Source organism: Cervus elaphus, chromosome 5, assembly GCF_910594005.1.
Source record: "Cervus elaphus chromosome 5, mCerEla1.1, whole genome shotgun sequence".
In the NCBI taxonomy this organism is placed as follows: Eukaryota; Metazoa; Chordata; class Mammalia; order Artiodactyla; family Cervidae; genus Cervus; species Cervus elaphus.
Window position 1 is genome coordinate 108,742,032 of NC_057819.1, and position 19,121 is coordinate 108,761,152.

The 19,121-nt window shown below is 52.8% G+C and overlaps 1 protein-coding gene across 3 annotated transcripts; it reads left to right on the forward strand.

Annotated features, from left to right (window-relative positions):
* Nucleotides 1-991: 991 nt before the first annotated feature.
* SAMD14 (sterile alpha motif domain containing 14) lies at nucleotides 992-19,090 on the forward strand. 3 transcript variants are annotated; one of them, XM_043904226.1, is made up of 10 exons: nucleotides 992-1,708; nucleotides 5,345-5,399; nucleotides 12,570-12,736; nucleotides 13,164-13,452; nucleotides 14,299-14,386; nucleotides 14,468-14,542; nucleotides 14,632-14,807; nucleotides 16,249-16,368; nucleotides 16,451-16,606; nucleotides 17,477-19,090. In XM_043904226.1, the coding sequence occupies exons 2-10, from the start codon at nucleotides 5,388-5,390 to the stop codon at nucleotides 17,627-17,629; spliced, it is 1,236 nt and encodes a 411-aa protein (XP_043760161.1). In that variant the 5' UTR covers nucleotides 992-1,708; nucleotides 5,345-5,387; the 3' UTR covers nucleotides 17,630-19,090. The 3 variants fall into 3 exon arrangements, with proteins under 3 accessions (XP_043760161.1, XP_043760162.1, XP_043760159.1); XM_043904227.1 differs by having other exon boundaries at nucleotides 994-1,708; nucleotides 12,570-12,731; nucleotides 14,648-14,807; XM_043904224.1 differs by having other exon boundaries at nucleotides 1,006-1,708; nucleotides 14,648-14,807.
* Nucleotides 19,091-19,121: the final 31 nt, after the last annotated feature.

Sequence of the window (19,121 nt, forward strand, 5' to 3'; positions counted from 1 at the left end):
CTCCTCCAGACTGAGGGACAGAGGTGTGCAACCTCTCCCCTGAGCTCTGGACCCACTTGTCCAACCTTACCACCTGCTCTTGAACAAACAAAGGGGGCAATAGAAACACCCACTTCATGGGTTTATCATGAGGGTGACATTGATAACCTGAGAAAAGTGCTTAGTACAGTGCCAAGAGCATGCCGTCTCAGTACAGTAGCTAGTTGATTTTTGTCTCCCCTGGCTGGCCTACCACCACCTCCAGCTCTCCAGGTCCAAGTCTGATCTCATCCACCCCCACCCCCCTCTATGTCCAGGGCCTCAAGCCAAGACCTGCAGTCATCGAGATCCCCCTTCTCCCTCAGTGGCCAGCCAGTCCCCAAACCCTGTCAGTTTCTTCAGTTCTATATCCTTAATAGTTCTCATGGTGATCTTTGATCTTTGTGCCCACCACCATCAACTCAACAGCCTCATGAGGCGTGCCACAGCCTTCAGGCTGCCTTCTCCAAAGGAACCAAGGTGTTCTTCCTAATATGCAGATCGGAGCCCCTCACTACTCTTACTTTTCCCACTATGGCTGGTAGGATAAGGTCCAGTCTTCCCACCCCCTGCATCCTTCGTCTTCCTCCCCTTTCCTTCCTCCCCCCACTAGCCACTAGTGCTTCTGCCCTAGCCTGGCCTGCAGAAGTAGCCTAAGTGTCACCTCCTCAGCAGTCCTTCCACACACAGCCCCTGCCTCACCTCCTCAGCCACCCACAGACAAGGAGGGGCTCCCTGGGTGGGCTCTGCCCACGCTGAAGTGTCCTCTGTGAACCCAGGCTCACAGCCCGCTCTCCTGAGGGCCTCTCTGTTCGTCTGTCCCTCTGACAATGCTGTGAGCCACGATGGCCAGGACCAGGTTGATTCTGTTCCTCACGGTCCCCTCCCGCTTCAGCGCACCCAGTTGCTCTGTGGTCGTCCGTTGAATGGATCAGGAGCCCTCATAGGCCTTGCAGAGGAGTCAGAAGCCCCGTGGGTCCTAAGATGGGGCCGACTCTCTGGTCGCTCACACCCGCGGACTCCCACTGGCCGAGGAGCCTCGGCAATTAGAATCCCGTCACCGGGGCGCCTCCTCCTTCCCCCGTGCTCCCGCTGCCTCCGCCCCTCCCTTCCACTCTCCCGCCCTCCACCCGTTCTTTGTCTCCCGCCTCGCCGCCACGCGACCCCCGCGTTGCCTCTTCCCTGGGGACCCCCGCGGATCCCCGCAGAAGCGACGCTACGAGTATCTGCCTGCCGGGCGGGGGACCCCCGCATCCAGCCGGGCCTGGCGGGGCGGGAGGTGGTTCCTCTCCTTCTCTCTCTCTCTCTCTCCCTCCCCCTCCTCCACTCTCTCTCTCTCTCAGACACACACACACACACACACACACACATACACACGCACGCACACAACGCACGGGAGCATCCTCCCCGTCAGGTCTCCTGGTCCTGCCCCGCCCGCCTCGCCTCCTGCTTCCTGCAAACCTCTCTCCGAAATACCCACCCCGCCACGTTTCCTCCGGCTCCAGGACCCCTCTCGCTGACCCCTACCCCTATTCCTGGGATGGAGCGTATGGAGCCAGCCAGGAGCCCCCCGCGGCCGGGGTGACAGCCCCCCACCCCCTTGCCCCTCTCCCACCTGGTCCCTGCCCCAAGCACCATGGGCCTGAGGGGTTTCCGAGGCGCCAGACGCTGAAGATGACAGATGCTGGAGGTAAGGGATTGGGACCCCAAGATCCCTAACGTAGACGAGGATGCGGGGTCACTTGGGCTCGTAGTGGGAACCCTAGTGGGGTTGGATGGGGCCAAGAGACAAGGACCTTTCTTCCCTCTTCCCTAGGGGGGCCTGCACGGAGGTAGGGTGCTGGGCTGCCAGGGGAGGGGGTGGAGATAGGATCTGTGTCCCTAATCCTCTCCCTCAGCCCGCAGCCTGGAGAAATTAATTTAAAAAAACAAACTGGTGTTGGGGGAGGGGTGAAGCTTAACTCCTTCTTGCCTGGTGAGGAGCTGGACTGATGGATTGAACAGAAGTAGCCACTTGGCTCTGATTGGAGCGTAAGGTCCCTGGGGTACAGAAGATGCCCTGTTCTCCACCCCACCCCATCTCCAGCGGTGCTTGTGAGGGGACGGATGGACTCTTGCCAGATGCCCCCAGCCTGGGCCTTGTGGGAGGGGGTCATCACTTTCTCTAGCTCCACACTGCTACCCGAGCCCTAGCCTCCTCTCCCAACCACCCCTCTTCAGGCTTTTCCAGTTGCACTTCCCTCTTGGGTTCCTTCTCCTCTCCCAGGGCCCCTTCCCTCCTTCCTGCTCCACTGGGGGCTGCCCCTCTCCTGGCAGCTTTCTCCACCCCTCCCCAGGGCCTCACTCAGGGCTGCCGGAGCCCAGTCTCTCCTGCTTCCCCTGCCCCTGCTGCTGCTGCTCTCTGGGCCATTTCTTTCTTGCTCTTTCTTCCTCCTCTCTGCAGCTCTATGGACTAACACTCCACCAACCTGTCCGTCTCTGTCCTACACTCCATTCCCTCTTCAGGACTTGTGCACACTTTATTTCTCTTTCTCCTTCCCCTGGGTCCCAGGGAACTTGGAGTTCACCTGCCCCCTTTCTCCTAGGGAAGGGACAAATGCACTGGTGTTCTTCCTCCGGGAATTGGGAAGTTTGGGGAGGAAGGAGTGGCCTGCAAGAGTTAGAGCCCATAGTGTGTCCAGAGAACAAGTTCATCTCCACCTTGTAGTGCTTACCTGGTTTGAATGTGAGTATGGTGTGTGAATGTGTGTGTGTGTGTGTGTGTGTAGGAGTGTAGAGATGTAGGAGTGTAAATGGGGGGTTCTCTAATTTTGCAAGGTTCAATTTTGAAAGGTGGTATAGGAGGGGCCTGGAGACATCCTGATGTCATGCTTCCCAGGGTTCCCCATGGGACAGTGCAAGGAGGGTCTCCCATACACACCTCAGGGAGTTATTTGTTGAAGAAAGCAGTTTGTGCTGAATCAGAATGTATTGGGCGCTGGTGTGAGCTGGAAGCCCCAGCTCACCCCAGAGGGTATCTAAAAGAGGGCAGCATCTACAAGAGGGTCTTGTTCCTAGACTGGGATCTTGAATAAAGAGCACATGGGCTTTCCATTGGCTTCCCAGGTGGCACTAGGGGTAAAGAACCTGCCTGCCAATGCAGGAGACATAAGAGATGTGGGTTCAATCCCTGGGTTGGGCAGATCCCCTGGAGGAGGGCATGGCAACCCACTCCAGTATTCTTGCCTGGAGAATCCCATGGACAGAGGAGCCTGGCGGGCTACAGTCCATAGGGTCGCAAAGAATCAAGTGACTGAAGTGACTGAGCATACACACGCGGGCTTTCCATTCTCAAGTTGTCTAAAAGAAGCAGCAGCACTGCTGCCCTCAGGGAGCCTCCATTCTGATGGGAGAAGCAGTTCTTCTCTTCAGAGAGTCCCTACTGATGGGAACACTGGCCCCTCTCCTTAGGAGCTCCTGTCTGATGTGGGGGAGATGTGACCTACTTAGGGAATCAATGAAGTATGAAAAATTACTCATTTCCTAGTGGCAGGAAAGGGTGGATTTAGAAATTATATAAACGAATGAGGGGAGTAATGGCTATCTAGGACAGCTTTCTGGTGGAGGTGGCAGCTGGGTCCTGGTCAGATGAGATTTTGCGACTGAATGAGGGAGTCTGGTTCATTCTTTGGAGCAGCCTCTTCTCCCATCTGCCTTCAGGACAGGAAGAGAAGGTCTAGAACTTCTTTGTTACTAGCGCCCAGAGTTCAAAAATGGAAGAGAGTTCTTAGAGGCTCCATATCCCTGGCCCCTTCTTACACCTCATTTCCTGCTTGTAGCCCCAAGTGTCCATGGAGCCTGGGGTGGACATAGTTTTGACGTACCCAGTCTTAGTGAGTATGGATCAGTTCCACTACTCTACCCATCCTGTGCCTTCTCCCAGCAGTGTTCTGTCCTTATGAGTGGGTTTCAAAGCTGCAGATCACTACCCAGGATAGAGCTGAGGGGATCAAGGTTGCCTTCAGCCTCTTACCTCTTGCATCGCAGTTTTCCCATCTGTAAAGTGGAGATACTAAGAATCCCAAGCCCGGCCAGCACGCAGTGAGATGATATCTATGTTATAACAGAAGAGGAGAGTTGGAAAAGAACCCAGCAGGCATGTGTCCTAACTTTCCTAAATGTGTCAAATGTATGGTCCAATCCAGTGCTCTGCCCTTCTCGTGGGGACCTGAGAGTTAGAAATAATTGGAGATCATGTCCCAGCCATGTAATGTGCTCCTGACCCTGAGCTTCTTCCTTCTCCCCTCATCTGCTATCCACCTGCCTCTCTAACACCCAGGCCTTGGTTTAGGGATGCTGCAATCCTACATCTGCTAGGAAGCCTGCCCAAACTGTTTCAGCTACATATATCCTGCTTCTCCACCTGCCCTTCCTTTCTTACAGCCTATAAACAAAACAAAACCCCTACCCATCCAACTTCTTGCCAGAACATGCATGATGCTTCATAGAGATTTGGCTATCCACTGTTCTACTGTGGGTACTCTTTATACCCTTCTGCGTCTGTGAGTCTGTCTAGAACTGTGAGAACTGTGAGTTTGTTAAGAACAGAGGCCCTGCTGATGATGCCAGCTTCCTGAACAGCTCATGTTCAGAAAGACAGGTGGTGACTTGATGACATTGGAGGGAGGCAGGACTGGGTGATGGGTGGGAAGATGCCTGAGTGGATGGTGTAAATTGATGGATGTAAAAATGGGTAGATGGTTGAATAAGGTGGATGGTGGATGACTGACTGAATGAATGGGTGAATAGCCAAGTAGATGCACAGATAAGTAGGGAGGTAGGTAGATGAGTAGATGGAAGAACCTGGGTTCTGGTTCTGATTTTGCCATAACTTGTTATGTGATCTTAGGTCAGTCATTCTCCCATCTGTTTCTTCATTTGTAAAATGAGAGGATTGGATTTAATAGTCTTCAAGATTTCTCCCAGATTTGATGTTGGACAGTTTATGATAATTAAACATTTTAAGAAAATGCCAGTGATGGAAAGGCTCAGGACGGTGAAGGGGAGATGTTCAGTGACCTGTGTGGAGACAAATCAACTCGGACTGGGACCACGGGAGAGCCTGTTGTCTACACCTTGGACTTGCTTCTGTCTCCTGCCCAAGCCCACCATCTGGGGTGTGGTTTAGATGGTTTCTCTTCAAGGGGCTGGAGGAAGACTTGTAAGGGAAGGTGAGGGGCTAGAAGGCCAGGAACAGGTAGCCATTGGCAGCTCCCTTACCTCCACCAACCATGGTCTATTTCCTTCTTATCCATGGTTCTTCTTTCTCTCTCTCTTGTCCTCCCAGCTCTCTCGAGTCATGGCTTCTTCAAAGCTCCAAGAACCTGTGGATGAGGTTTTTGGTAAGTACTGTTTGACTCTATCTCTAGCCAAGGCTAAGAGGTTTTGAGGGAGGGGCAGTCCGGGGGACTTCAGTGTGTGTGTATTTTGGCCTTAAAGTCTGAGTCTTTGTCACCACTATCTGAGTAGATATCCAATTACAACAACAATGATGATAGTAAGGGTCCCCATTTATTAAGTGCTTGTCTCATGCCAGGTACTAGGCTAGCACCGCCACTTCACATGCCCTGTATCCCATCTGTTGTTATTGTTATTCAGTGACTACCTCCTGTCTGACACTTTGTAACCCCATGAACTGCAGTATACCAGGCCTTCCTGTCCTTTACTATCTCCCTGAGTTTGTTCAGATTCATATGGATTAAGTTGGTGATACAATCTAACCATCTCATCCTCTGCCACCTGCTTCTCATTTTGCCTTAAATCTTTCCCAGCATCAGGGTCTTTTCCAATGAGTTAGCTCATCACATCAGGTGTCCAAAGTATTGGAGCTTCAGCTTCAGCATCAGTCCTTCAAATAAATATTCAGGGTTGATCTCCTTTAGGATTCATTAGTTTGATCTCCTTGCAGTCCAAGGGACTCTCAGAAGTCTTCTCCAGTATCACAATTCAAAAGCATCAATTCTTTGGCACTCAGCCTTCTTTATGGTCCAACTCTCACATCTGTACATAACTACTGGATAAGCCATAGCTTTGACTATGCAGATCTTTGTGGGCAAAGTGATATCTCTGCTTTTTAATATGCTGTCTAGTTTTGTCAAAGCTTTCCTTCCAAGAAGCAAGTATCTTTTAATTTCAAGGCTGCAGTCATTGTCTGCAATGATTTTGGAGCCCAAGAAAATAAAATCTGTCACTGTTTCCACTTTTTCCCCTTTTATTTGCTATGAAGTGATGAGACCAGATGCCATGATCTTAGTTTTTTGAATGTTGAGTTTCAAGCCAGCTTTTTGACTCTCCTCTTTCACTCTCATCAAGAGACTCTTTAGTTCCTCTTGACTTTCTGCCATCAGAGTGGTATCATCTACATGTCTGAGGTTGTTGCTGTGTCTCTCCAGAATCTTGACTCCAGCTTGTGATTCATCCAGCCTGGATTTCACATGATGTACTCCGCACAGAAGTTAAATAATCAGGATGATAATATACAGCTCTGTTGTACTCCTTTCCTAATTTTGAACCAGTCGGTTGTTCCATGTTTGGTTCTAACTGTTGCTTCTTGACCCACATACAGGTTTCTCAGGAGGCAGGTGAGGTGGTCTGGTATTCCCATCTCTTTAAGAATTTTTCACAGTTTCTTGTGATCCACACAATCAAAGGCTCTAGTGTAGTCAGTGAAGCCGAAGTAGATGTTTTCTGGAATTCCCTTGCTTTCTCCCTGATCCAAAGAGAGTTGGTAATTTGATCTTTGGTTCCTCTGCCTTTTCTAAACCCAGCTTGTACATCTGGAAGTTCTTGGTTCATGTAGTACTGAAGGATTTTGAGTATAACCTTGCTAGCGTGTGAATTGAACACAATTTTACTGTAGTTTGAACATTCTTTGGCATTGTGCTTCTTTGGGATTAGAATGAAAACTGACCTTTTCCAGACCTGTGACTACTGCTGAGTTTTCCAAATTTGCTGACATATTGAGTGCAGCACTTTCACAGCATCATCTTTAGGATTTTAAACAGCTCAGCTGGAATTCCATCACCTCCACTAGCTTTGTTCATGGTAATGCTTCCTAAGGCCCATTTGACTTCACACTCCAGGATGTCTGGCTCTATGTGAGTGACCACACCATTGTGGTTATCTAGGTCATTAAGACCCTTTTTTGTGTAGTTCTTCAGTGTGTTCTGGCCACCTCTTCTTAATCTCTTCTGCTTCTGTTAGGTCCATACCATTTCTGGACCACGTTTTGTCAGAACTCTTCACGATGACCTGTCCATCTTGGGTAGCCCTGCATGGCATGGCTCATAACATCGTTGAGTTACACAAGCCCGTTTGTCATGACAAGGCTGTGATCCATGAAGGGGATGTATCACTTTAACCCCACAATAATCCTAAGAAGTGTACCCATATAGCAGACATTAAGCCTAGGACACAGCGCTGCAGTGACTGGCTTTAAAGATCACATGGCAGTTTAGTGGCAGAGCTGGGACAAGAACTCCAGACTGCCCAGTTCCCTGCTGGCAGTCACTGTGCTGTATACCAGGATACACTGTGCTCTGTATACCCAGCAGAGGCAACACAGGTTACCTCCAAGTCCCATAAATAAGAGACCTCATCTACATGATGTGCAGGAAAATAAAAAATGCATAACACACTTAGCGTCTATACTCCCGGGGCACCCAGGATCGACCCCCTCTGTTCTGAGATGTGTGGACTCACACACACACACCCTATTATTTGCCTCCTGCAGTCTTTTTATTGTGTGGATTAGAGAAAGACCACTAGAGGACTGAGTTCCCAGCATGCACCGGGGTGGAAAGGCCGTTTCCCAGTTGGATTCAGTGGAGGAGTCAGTGAGCAAAAGAAGGTGGAGGAACATGGCGGGAGAGGTGGAAGCAGAAAGCTCTATCATGTATGCAGCCGTCAGGGCTCTCAAGCCGGGAAAGGCTCCTAGGTGTGGAATGCCATAGGGCCTCCAGCGTCTCCTCCCCTGCCTCTCCTCACCTCTACCTTCCTTGCCCTTCCTTTTCCCCCAACCCTGCTCAACTGACTCTCCCCTGGGGCTGCCGCAGATCCCGGCGATGCCTGGAACTGCTGCTGCCTCCCGGCTCCTGAGGAACTGCTTCCCGCCCCGGCCTCCCTAGGGTCTGTGCATGAAAGCTTTGCCTTGGGGACTCCCCCAGTCTCAAACAGCCTCTGGACCTCAGACTCTGAATCTGTCCATTCTCACCCAGGTCCAGCCTGACTCCCGGCCTGGCAGAGGTGAACTCCTCCTTCCTTAGGCTTTTCAGCCACCAACCCCAGCCCAACCCTTCCTGTTTTCCTTCTCCCCAACCTGCTGAGGTAGCTGCCAGCCTGGCCGGCTTCCTGAAGAGAAAGGTGATGAAATATTCATGACTTCCCACAGCCCAGGGCTGGCTAACTCCCAGGGGGAGAGGAAGAGGGAGAGAGAGATGGAAGGAGGGCTGGAAGGAGGTGAGAGGGGCCTGGTAGAGCAAGGCACCAGGAGAGAAGCTGACCCCATCTTGCCTCGGAAATCCCCAAGCCCCTCAGGAGTCCCTTTGCTCCCTAGACCCTCCACAGTAAGATGACCATGGTTTGATGTGGCCCAGATTCGGGCGCAGAGGGCCTTCTCTGGCCCAGGGCAGCTGGGCACCAGTTAACGCTGGACCAGTTAACACTGGACTGGTGAGGATGCTCATCAGCTGCCCACCAGCAGTCCTGCCTACTGTCCTTCGCTCCCTCTGCACTCTGGGCCAAACCTTGCTCTCTGAGGAGACTACCTGTAAACTAGGGGATTGAACACACAAGTCTCTCCATCTCTGCCTCAGGTAGGGAGGTAGGGAGGGCTTGGTAATTACTCGCTGAGCCTCTGGAGCCAGACTGCCTATAACCCTGGCTTGCTCTTCACCAGCCCTATCAGTTCAGTTCGGTCACTCAGGCGTGTCCAACTTTTTGTGACCCCATGGACTGCAGCACGCCAGGCCTCCCTGTCCATCACCAACTCCCGGAGCCTGCTCAAACTCATGTCCATCGAGTCAGTGATGCCATCCAACCATCTCATCCTCTGTCGTCCCCTTTTCCTCCTTCCTTCAATCTTTCCCTGCATCAGGATCTTTTCAAATGAGTCAGCTCTTCCCATCAAGTGGCCAAAGTATTGGAGCTTCACCGTCAGCATCAGTCCTTCCAGTGAATATTCAGGATTGATTTCCTTTAGGATCGACTGGTCGGATCTCCTTGCAGTCCAAGGGACTCTCAAGAGTCTTCTCCAATACCACAGTTCAAAAGCATCAATTCCTCAGTGCTCAGCTTTCTTTATGGTCCCAACTCTCACATCCATACATGACTACTGGAAAAATCATAGCTTTGACTAGATGGACCTTTGTAAGCAAAGTAATGTCTCCCCTTTTTAATATACTGTCTAGGTTTGTCATCGCTTTTCCAGCTCTATACCCTCAGGCAAATTAAGGCTGCCCTGAGAATTCCTGGAGTCTCCTTGGGTTGTGGGGAGGTTTAAATGAGCTAGTAGTTATAAAACACTTAGGACACTTGTACACACACACACACACACACACACACACACACACTGTCACACCCACAATGTTCTATGTCTGTTAGTGCAATGAACAAAATAGAGAAACATCTGCCTTCATGAAGCTGACATTTTGATTGGTGGAGAGAGACAATAAACGAAATAACCTATATGGTATGCCAGAGAATGATAAATGATATGGAAAAAATTTAGCTGTGGGTTTTGGGGATATTCTAAATTGAGTGGTCTCTCAGTGAGAGAAAGCATTTAAGCAGAGACCTGAAGGAGCTGAAAGAAGGAAGTGTGCAGAAATCTATGGCAAGAGCCTTGCAGGAAAGGGAAGGGGAAGTGCAAAGGCCCTGAGGTGCAGGATAGTTTATATAAGGAAGAGCCAGGGTGGCTGGAGAGAGGGAAGAGGGAGAGCGTTTCTGAACAGCCTGAGTCTAAAGGCCATGCTGAGAACTGTTTCTTCCTCTGTGTGAGATGGAAGTCAGTGGAGGTTCTGAGTGGAGGGAGGAGTCACATGAGCTGACATGTTTTATCAGGATCACTCTGGCTGCTGGGCTCGAAATAGACAGTAAATGGGAAAGGGAGGCAGAGGGAAGACTAGCTGGGAGGATCTGTAATAATGGAGTCAAGAGGTGATGGTGACCCAGACCAGGGATGCTGTGTGTTCTCCTACTCCTTTCCTCTCCCCTCCTCTTTCTCCCCACATGTAGGCATGTATGTAAGTTTGTGTTTACAAAGACACATATACACAATATTTTATTGGGGGAAATCAAAAGTAGAGACTAGCACAAAGTACCCCATCATACATTTATGTACTTATCACTCAACCTCAAGGATCATCAACTCATGGACAGTCTTATTTCATCTACATCCCTTTCCTCTCTTCCCGCCTAATTTCCTGGATTATTTTGAACCTAATCTAAATCATCATGTCATTCACCATAAATATTTCAGCATGTTTATATATATTTCCAAAGTAGAGCTAACAGGAATTGGGGTTGGATCAGTTTGTAGGGTAGGAGGGAAAGGGAGGAATCAGGGGTGACTCCACGGTTTGGCCTTAGCAGCTGGAAGAATGGAGCTGTCATTCATCGAGATGGGTAGACTGGGCAGCTTGCGGGGTGAGGACGTCAGGAGTCCAACTGTAACATGTACATTGAAGATGTCCATTGGAATCCAAGTGGAGGTGTCAAGTAGGGAGCTGGACCCATGAATTACCAACTGGGTCTAGGTCTGAAGAGGGCTTCCCTTGTGGCTCAGCTGGTAAAGAATTCGCCTGCCATGCGGGAGACCTGGGTTCAATCCTTGGGTTGGGAAGATCCCCTGGAGAAGGGAAAGGCTACCCTCTCCAATATTCTAGCCTAGAGAATTGCATGGACTGTATAGTCCAGGGGGTCACAGAGAGTCGGACTGAGTGACTTTCACTCACTTTGGTAGGTCTGAGAAGGAAACTGGGTAGACAGTGGGGTCTTTCACGGAGCCAGGGACAGAGTCTGAGGCAAGGTGGTGATTCGTTTGATGGACTGAGTTTGAGGTGCCTGGGTGCTTCAGATGTGGCAGGTGTTGAGGTGCTCAGACTTGGGATTCAGGGAAGGAATCAGAGCTGGAAATAGATATAGGTGGTAGTTCAGCCACTGGGGGTGATTTAAGGGGTGTCTACAGACAAGAGAAAGAGGAGCAGGCAAAGCAGGGCAGGCATGAGTGATGGGATGGGGTCCCTGAGATCACAGAGGGTGGAGTGGTGAAGAAAGGTCTTAAGCCGTGATGGTCTGGGAAGAACGCTTTCTGCCTGGAGAAACTCAGGGACACTGCAGAAAGAGGTCTGTATTCTAGGGTGGAACAAATGGAAAGTGAAACTCGGAGCTGTGGGGTTTATGCGTAATCTATTGGGTTTACCTACTCTTCCACCATGTCCTCATCCAGGACCTAGCCCTGGGCTATGTACCCCAGGATGGGAGAGACAGGCTTCAGGGGTCTGTGGGCTTTCCTCTTTGCCACTGGCTTATAGGGGTCCCTCTAGTTAACTGCGAGTCACCTAGCTGCTCAGCAGTGTTGTCTCTGAGTGTGACCCTGAGCATGGCACAGGAAGCCAGCATCCCCAGCAGGGCCAGTCTCTGGAGCAAGACTGTGTGAGGGTGCTCAGTCGCTCAGTCATGTCCAGCTCTTTGTGATCCCATGGACTGTAGCCCACCAGGCTCTTCTGTCCATGGAATTTTCCAGACAAGAATACTGTAGTGGGCTGCCATTCCTCCTCCAGAGGATCTTCCCAACCCAGGGACTGAAACTGTGTCTTTTGTGTCTCCTACATTGGCAGGCGAATTCTTTATCACTGCACCACCTGGAGCCAGAGCTAGACTGGCCAGGCTCAAATTGCAGACTATTGCTAGCTGCGGGCCTCAGGCATGAGACTTGACCTTTCTGATCCTCAGTTTGCTTAGCTGTGAAATGGGAATAGAAGCTATCCCTAGCCTGTGGGTTGTTCTGAGTAGACAAGGTGATGAATATACATTCTGACACGTAGTTGGCACTTCTTCAGTGGTAGCCATTACAAGTGTGCTCTCTCCAGCCTCATCTTCCAGTCCTTCCCTCCACAAACCTGTCCTCTCATTGCTCTGGAGGTATCCTGCCCCCAGCTTCCCTTCCTCTCAGCATAGCATATACCAGTTTTGCCAGCCTCCACCAGTTTTGCCAGCCTCCTCTCTTGTAAACTCCCAGACAGACCTGAAGACCCAGCTTTGGTGTTGCCTCCTCCAAACAGGACAATCCTGTCCTCTTGCCTGTGAGAGGGTCTATCACACACTGTATGTACAAGCTGACATGTCCATGTCCCTGTGAGAGACACAGTTTTCTATCTCATTGGACTACCAGTGCCCAACACTCAGAGACATTGTTGAATGTCTGGGTGTGAGTGCTGGTGGCCACTTGAGGTGGGCCTCTGGGCTTGCTGTCCTTATGTATCTGGTCTTTGTCCCTCTTCCCTGGTTTGCAGACCTGGACTTGGCAGTGCCAGAAACCGTCAGACTGGACAGCAGTTTACACAAGGCCCGGGCCCAACTACTGGCCAAGGGCCGGAGACATCGGCCCTCTCGCTCCAGGCTTCGGGACAGTGCCAGCTCTGCAGAGGATGGTGAAGGCTCCGATGGGCCTGGAGGCAAGGTTGGGGCAATCCCCCCAATCACCATACCCTATACCCTTCTTGCCCCTGGATAATCCCTCCAAAGCACTCTTCCAGGGATACCACACCCCTAGACTTCTCACATAACAAGGCTGACAAATATTAGCTGCAGTTCAATTCTGGCTCATTTCATCCTTTCAAGGAAGGTATTACCCGATTTTCCAGACAAGGAAACTGAAGCTCTAAGAGGTTCACTATCAAAGTCACACAGTTAGTAAGTGAAGGAGGCCGGATGCAGCCCCTGCCTCTGTGACCAGAAGATGCATCTCTCACTGCTCGTTGCCCAGTCACCCCTCGGCCCTAGGCACGAGGAAGCCTTCCCTCCAGGCCGGGAAGGCCCTAGGAGCCTGGGCTCCCCTCCGGGAAGAGGGGAAGAGGGTAGGCGGTGAGCAGCTGCCCCTCCTCCAGGGAACCGACGGCTGCGGGAGCCCCCTGCACCGGCTGCGCTCGCCTCTGCACTCGGGCCCGGGGTCCCCAGCGGGGGGCTCCTTCTGCCTGGAGCCCCCGGGATTGCGGCGCAGCCTGGACGAGGACGAGCCGCCGCCCTCACCGCTCGCACGCTACCGGCCCCTGCACAACGCCGCCTCGCACGAGGGTCTGGCCGCCGCCTCCTGCTCGCCGCCCCGCTCCGCGGCCTCGTCCGACAGCTCGCCCAGCTTCGTGCGCCGCCACCCTCGCGCCGAGCCGCACAGCGAAGGTGAGCGTCGGCCGGCGCGGCGCCCCCTGCCGGCAAGCGCTCCTTCGGGCGCCGAAGCACTTGCCCGGACCTCGGGTTTGGCACCGCGTGGCTCAGGGGAGATGGAAAATAAAGACCACAGTTCATTCACTTATTTCCAGAGAGCCTTAATGTATGCCAGACACTGGCTGGGCACTGGGACACACAAAAGAGCAAGCAGATGCTGTCCTCGTCCTCGCGAGGCTTATAGGTTCTAGGGGAAGCAGTCAAATAACTCCTTATAGTTTGAGGGGAAGCAATCCCCTAATTAAAAGTATAGGTACAAGGTGTATTGAGTGCTATTCGAGAAAGGGCACGCAGGGCGGGAGGGCATTTATCAGGTTGAAAACATCCTGGGAGCAGTTGGGAGCCTCCTGCAAGGCTTCTTGAGGAAGTGACATGTGAGCCAAGATTAGAAGGTTGGTTACAAGTTGGCCAAGATAAAATTAACAGTAAAGAGTAGTGATCTCTACGTTTTCAGAGTGGTTTACGGTTTGTATAAGGCTTTCATAAACATCTTATTCAGTTCAGTCGCTCAGTCGTGTCTGACTCTTTGCGACCCCATGGACTGCAGCATGCCAGGCTTCCCTGTCCTTCACTATCTCATCCTATTAAGTCTCATGAAATAGGCAGTGTTATTAGCCCCATATATGAGATGCAGGAAGCTCAGAGAGGTAGTGACTTGTCCTAGGTCACACAGCTAGTGAAGGGCATTCAGAGTAAGGTTGCCTGATTCTAAGTCAAGAGAATTTCTATCACCTTATTGGAAGTTGGAAGAGGCAGACAAGCCACCACATAGGCTATTTCCTTCCTTTTCTTCCTCAAAAGATGACAGCCGAGATGCCAGCCCACCTGAGCCCGCCAGCCCTACCATTGGCCTGGATAAGAAGACTCGCCGAAAGTTCCTGGACCTGGGGTGAGTGACCAGAAACAAAGGCTTGGGGATTGGGTAGCACAGTGGGCAGCGCTGTTCCACTCCCCCTTGCCCTCCCCACAGGGTCACCTTACGCCGAGCATCCACTAGCAAGAGCCGGAAGGAGAAGGGCAGCAACCGTCTGTCCATGGGCAGCAGGTGAGAGGTACCCACAGCCCCTCAGCCACAGCTTCTGCCCGTAACTCCCTGTGGTTCCAGCCCTCTCCTCGGTGCCCACACCCATGCAGCGTGCTCTCTCTGCAGGGAGTCGGTGGAGGGGTCCGGCAGGTCAGGGGGCTCCCCGTTCCTGCCCTTTTCCTGGTTCACAGACAGTGGCAAGGGCTCCGCATCTTCTGGCAGCACCACCTCCCCGTCCTGCTCCCCTAAACGCGAGGGTTTCAGCCCTAAGAAGTCAGCTTCTCAGGTGAGTCCGTGGCCTTCTGGCCTCCATACTGGCCCCCAGACTCAGGTCACAGGACACACTTCACTCTGGCTTGGGCCTGGATCCAGGCATTCCTGGAGTCCATTTGTCCATCCAAGGAGCCATTCAATGATCATTAATTCATCCAGTCTCTGAGTTCAGGCATTCACTTGTTCACTTGTTTGTATGCAGAGTGGTTCCTTTGTTGATTCAGTCATTGCTGTCTCCATTCAACACACATAACTGAGCACTATGATCCCCTAGTACACACCCAGCCTGAGAGCTCTTCTCTTCCTGCTAACTCTTTTGCCTGGCTCAGTTCTGACTCCACATCCTGTATTAGGAGCTGGACTACATGTGGTACAGTGAGGCTGGGGGGAACAGAGATGAACAGGACCACAACTTAGCTAGTGCTTGGAAAGTTCACAACCCTGTGGGTGAAGTGAGACCAAGGAACAGAAGCAACAATGAGCACCTATTTACATTCACTAGGATTCTGTGGCCTATAAAGCTCCAAAAGCATTGTTGTTTACCCTCACAAAGGCTCAGTGAAGTAGGGAGGGCAGGCACACTCATCCCTATTGTGAAGTGAAGTGAAGTGAAAGTCACTCAGTCGTGTCTGGCTCTTTGTGACCCCATGGACTGTACAGTTCATGGAATTCTCCAGGCCAGAATACTGGAGTGGGTAGCCATTCCCTTCTCCAGGGGATCTTCCCAACCCAGGGATTGAACCCAGGTCTCCCGCACTGCAGGCAGATTCTTTACCGACTGAGCTACCAGGGAAGCTCATATTGTACAGATGGGCAAATGCAGGCCCGGATTGAAAGGATTTGCCTACAGACTCAACTGGATTTAGATGCCAGGCTCTAATGACCTCCAGCCCTGTGCTTGTTCTGTGATTCTGTTCCTGTGTGCAGCCAGGTCAGAGAAGATCAGAAAACTGTAAATTCAGGGGAGAAAGGGTCACTCTTCCACACCCTCCCTCCTTCCCTCCCTTTCTTCCATTGTGCTGGACCCTGGTGAACAGACACAGCCCAGGCCCTCATAGAGCTCAAAGTCCAGTGAAGACACCACATCTAACCAGGCTTTTGTAAGCCAGGGTGCTGGAGGCCATGCTGGAGAGGCTCAAGGCAGGAACACCTGACCTAGCCCAGGGGAATCCCGGTCAGCTATCAAGGAAGCAACACCAGTCTGACCTCCATTCCTGCTAACTCCTCAGTTCTAGCCCTGCCGCCTCCCAAAGACCTCAGATCCCAACGCCTCCCCTAAGCTGCCTTGCTCTGTGTGCCTGCCCAGCTCCTGGTTCACATATAAGGGCCCTGAGAAACTCCTGGTGCCTGGCCCTGGACTTCAGCTTCATCTGAATGGGGATGGTGGGTTGTGGGTTGCTGCCTTGGGCTTGAGGTGAGCTCTCTCCTCAGCGGTATGCCCGCTTTCCATCTAGGAATCCACCCTGAGTGATGATTCCACACCCCCCAGCAGCAGCCCCAAGATCCCAAGTGGTCCTCGGCAGGCGGCCAAGTGTTCTTACCCCTACCACACTCTGTCCCAGTCTTCCGATGAGGTAAGCAGGCCCTGACCTCTGACACAGGTGGGTGGGCCACAGGGCACACCTTGCCCCTCACTCTCCTTGGTCTCCACCCCAGTTTCTGGATGAGCCTCTTCCCACCGTCTACCACTGGACCAGTCAGCAGGTGGGCCAGTGGCTACAGAGCCTCAACCTGGAGCAGTATGCTGCTGAGTTTGCCGCGCGGCAGGTAGATGGGCCGCAGTTACTGCAGCTGGATGGAAGCAAACTGAAGGTGGGTTGGGGTGGGGGGACCACCACCCAGTTGGACCCCTGAGGCAGCCTTCAAGGATTGGGATCCCCTCATCCTGACCTTTCCACTCCCTTTAAGGCCACTGCCCTGACCTCTGACCTCTAGGCAAGATCCTTGATCTTTGCTCTCTAGCATGGATCCCCTCCCAGTCTTGACTCCAGCCCAATTCCTCAGTCTGACCTTCGAGCTCCAGCCAAAGTCTTCAGGTTGACCTCTGATCTTGAGGACTAGCCTATCATCTGACTCTTGACTCTAATGAGCCTCCCCTGGTCATCTCATCTGAATTTTGGAGCCTTCATCTCTAAGACTAAAAATCTTGGAGGCTGGTGGTTGTGGGAGGCAAGTAGAGGGAGGGAGGGAGGGAGGGTGTCAGAGGTGGTGCTCTAATCTCTGTTCTGGGGGTTTCTGGCCTGTTTTGCACCATCTGCTGAGTTGCTTGGGGAAGCAGTGGTGAGGAGAGTCCTCCAGAAGTCTTTGGAACAGGAAGGGGCCTCAGCTATTGACGGGCTGTGTGACCTCGGACAAACTCGCTTCCCATCTCTGGGCTCACGGAACCAGGCAGGGTTATTCCAAGGCTGAAATCCTGAGTGGAGGGATGGGAGCCAAGGATCAGGGTGGGGAAGGGGCAAAGGGCCTGGAACCCTGCACCGTTTACCCTCCTCTCTCCCAGCCACTCCCATTCCAAAATTTCTGCCCTGAGGGTCCTGATCCGTCAGCAATCCTGGGAGGTGGAGGCTGAGGGCTGGCAGAGCTCCAGCGAGAATACACCTGGGGCACAGAGAACCCCGGGCTTGGGTTGGCCAGGTGTGGGGCTCTGGGGCTCTTCACTTCACCCTTGGATTCCTCCCCCAGAGTCTGGGGCTCAGCAACTCGCATGATCGGGCGCTGGTGAAGCGGAAGTTGAAGGAGCTGGCGGCGGCCGCTGAGAAGGAGCGCAAGGCCCAGGAGAAGGCTGCACGGCAGCGTGAGAAACTCCGGCGCAGGGAGGAGGCCAAGAAGAGCTAGGGAGACGGGAGGGCAGCCACTGGCACCCAGCACGAAGCTGCTGGGCTCTGCGGGCACAGGCCGTCTTAGGAGGCGGGGCCTGGGCACCAGGCTTGGGTTGGCCTGGCTCCATGCTCTCAGGAGGAACAGCCCTCACCCTGTCATCTGTCTGAACCCAGATCCCTCAGAAAGAGAGACCCAGGGGAGAGGACCCAGTAATAAATCCCCTTGCAAGGACTTTTTGGCACAAAGTTCCTGGGGGAAGTGGCAGATTATGGGCAGAGAGGCCAGGGCTGAAGCAAATCAGGGAGCCCAGAGATGCCTGAGTGATTCTGACCCTGTTCCCTCAGGCCATGGGGGTCCTGGGGCTGCCAGTGAACTAGGAGGCCTGCGTACTTTCCAGAGGCCCTGGGCTCAGGACAGATGGGCTGAGCCTCTCTGCAGCAGCAGGTGGATAAAGTAGTTCCTTTACAGCTCTCCCAGGTGACTGCGTGTTGAGAGAGCTCTGCAGGAGGCTGGTGGGCCTGCAGCAAGTTGCACTCAGAGCAGACTCCTAGTCTGCACTCCTCAACAGGAGAGGAGAAAGCAGCACGATTATCTTGTGTCATCTTTGCAAGGGCTTTAGAAGGCAGGCAGGGGTTTCAGTGGTAAAATGATGCCCTTGCAGGTCTGCCCCTCCTGAGGCCCAAAGCCTGGGTTTTGACCGACTCTCCAAGTTGGGCCCACTTCTGCTGCTCCTGCAGAGGCCACCTGGACCCTCCCTGAAGATGGCAAACTTGGGAACTGGTGGGGACAAATGACACCCCCATCAATGCCTAGATGGCCCTTAACTGGTGAATCCTCACCTCAGCCAGGCAGAGAGGCAAAATCTGGGAGGCCCCCTGAAAGCTGCTAAACCGAAAAGGTTCATCAGCCCTCCCCGGCCTGTCCTGGTTCTTAACAGGACCTCAGTGGGCTCCAGAACTGGCAGACAGGAGGGGTGGGGCCCGCTCCCTGGGTGGGGGTGGAAGCCATCCCAGCAGCCCAGGGAAGATGTCTGTCCTAGGGTGAGTGTGTCCAGTGTCCAGGCATCATGCTGGCCAGTGGCTAGCCCAGCCTTTGCAGCACTGGCCAGAGTTAGCAGTAAGGTCAGAGGCCTCAGACAAGAAACCTTCCTTCACCTCCTCCCACCAGCCTGGAGCAGCAGACAGGCCCCCATATACACCCACTCCCCTCAATCCAGCCCAAGGGCTGTGGCTGTGACCCCTGTTCTCTGGGTCTTAGTTCTTTTTTCCTTTCCGCTGTCTGTGCTGGGAGAGGGGCTTCAGAGGGGGGACTGGACATGGGGGCACTAGTACCACCTGGGCCCCAGAGGGGCTGGTGGGGAGGATGGAAAGCTCCCAAGTCCTTGAAGCCATCAGGAGCTATCTGGGTGCCCACCTGCATGTGAAGGGGGAGGCGGTACTTAGTTTCTTTCAATAAACACTTACGACGTGCCAGTGACCTTCCTGTTTGCCCCAGCTGGGGGGTGGGC

Bases quoted from the DNA above. Each gene is read 5' to 3' on its own strand.
- SAMD14 (XM_043904224.1), top strand. The intron at 13,453-14,298 runs GTGAGCGTCGGC...CTTCCTCAAAAG, and splicing joins CGCCGAGCCGCACAGCGAAG to ATGACAGCCGAGATGCCAGC. The intron at 16,607-17,476 runs GTGGGTTGGGGT...TTCCTCCCCCAG, and splicing joins TGGATGGAAGCAAACTGAAG to AGTCTGGGGCTCAGCAACTC.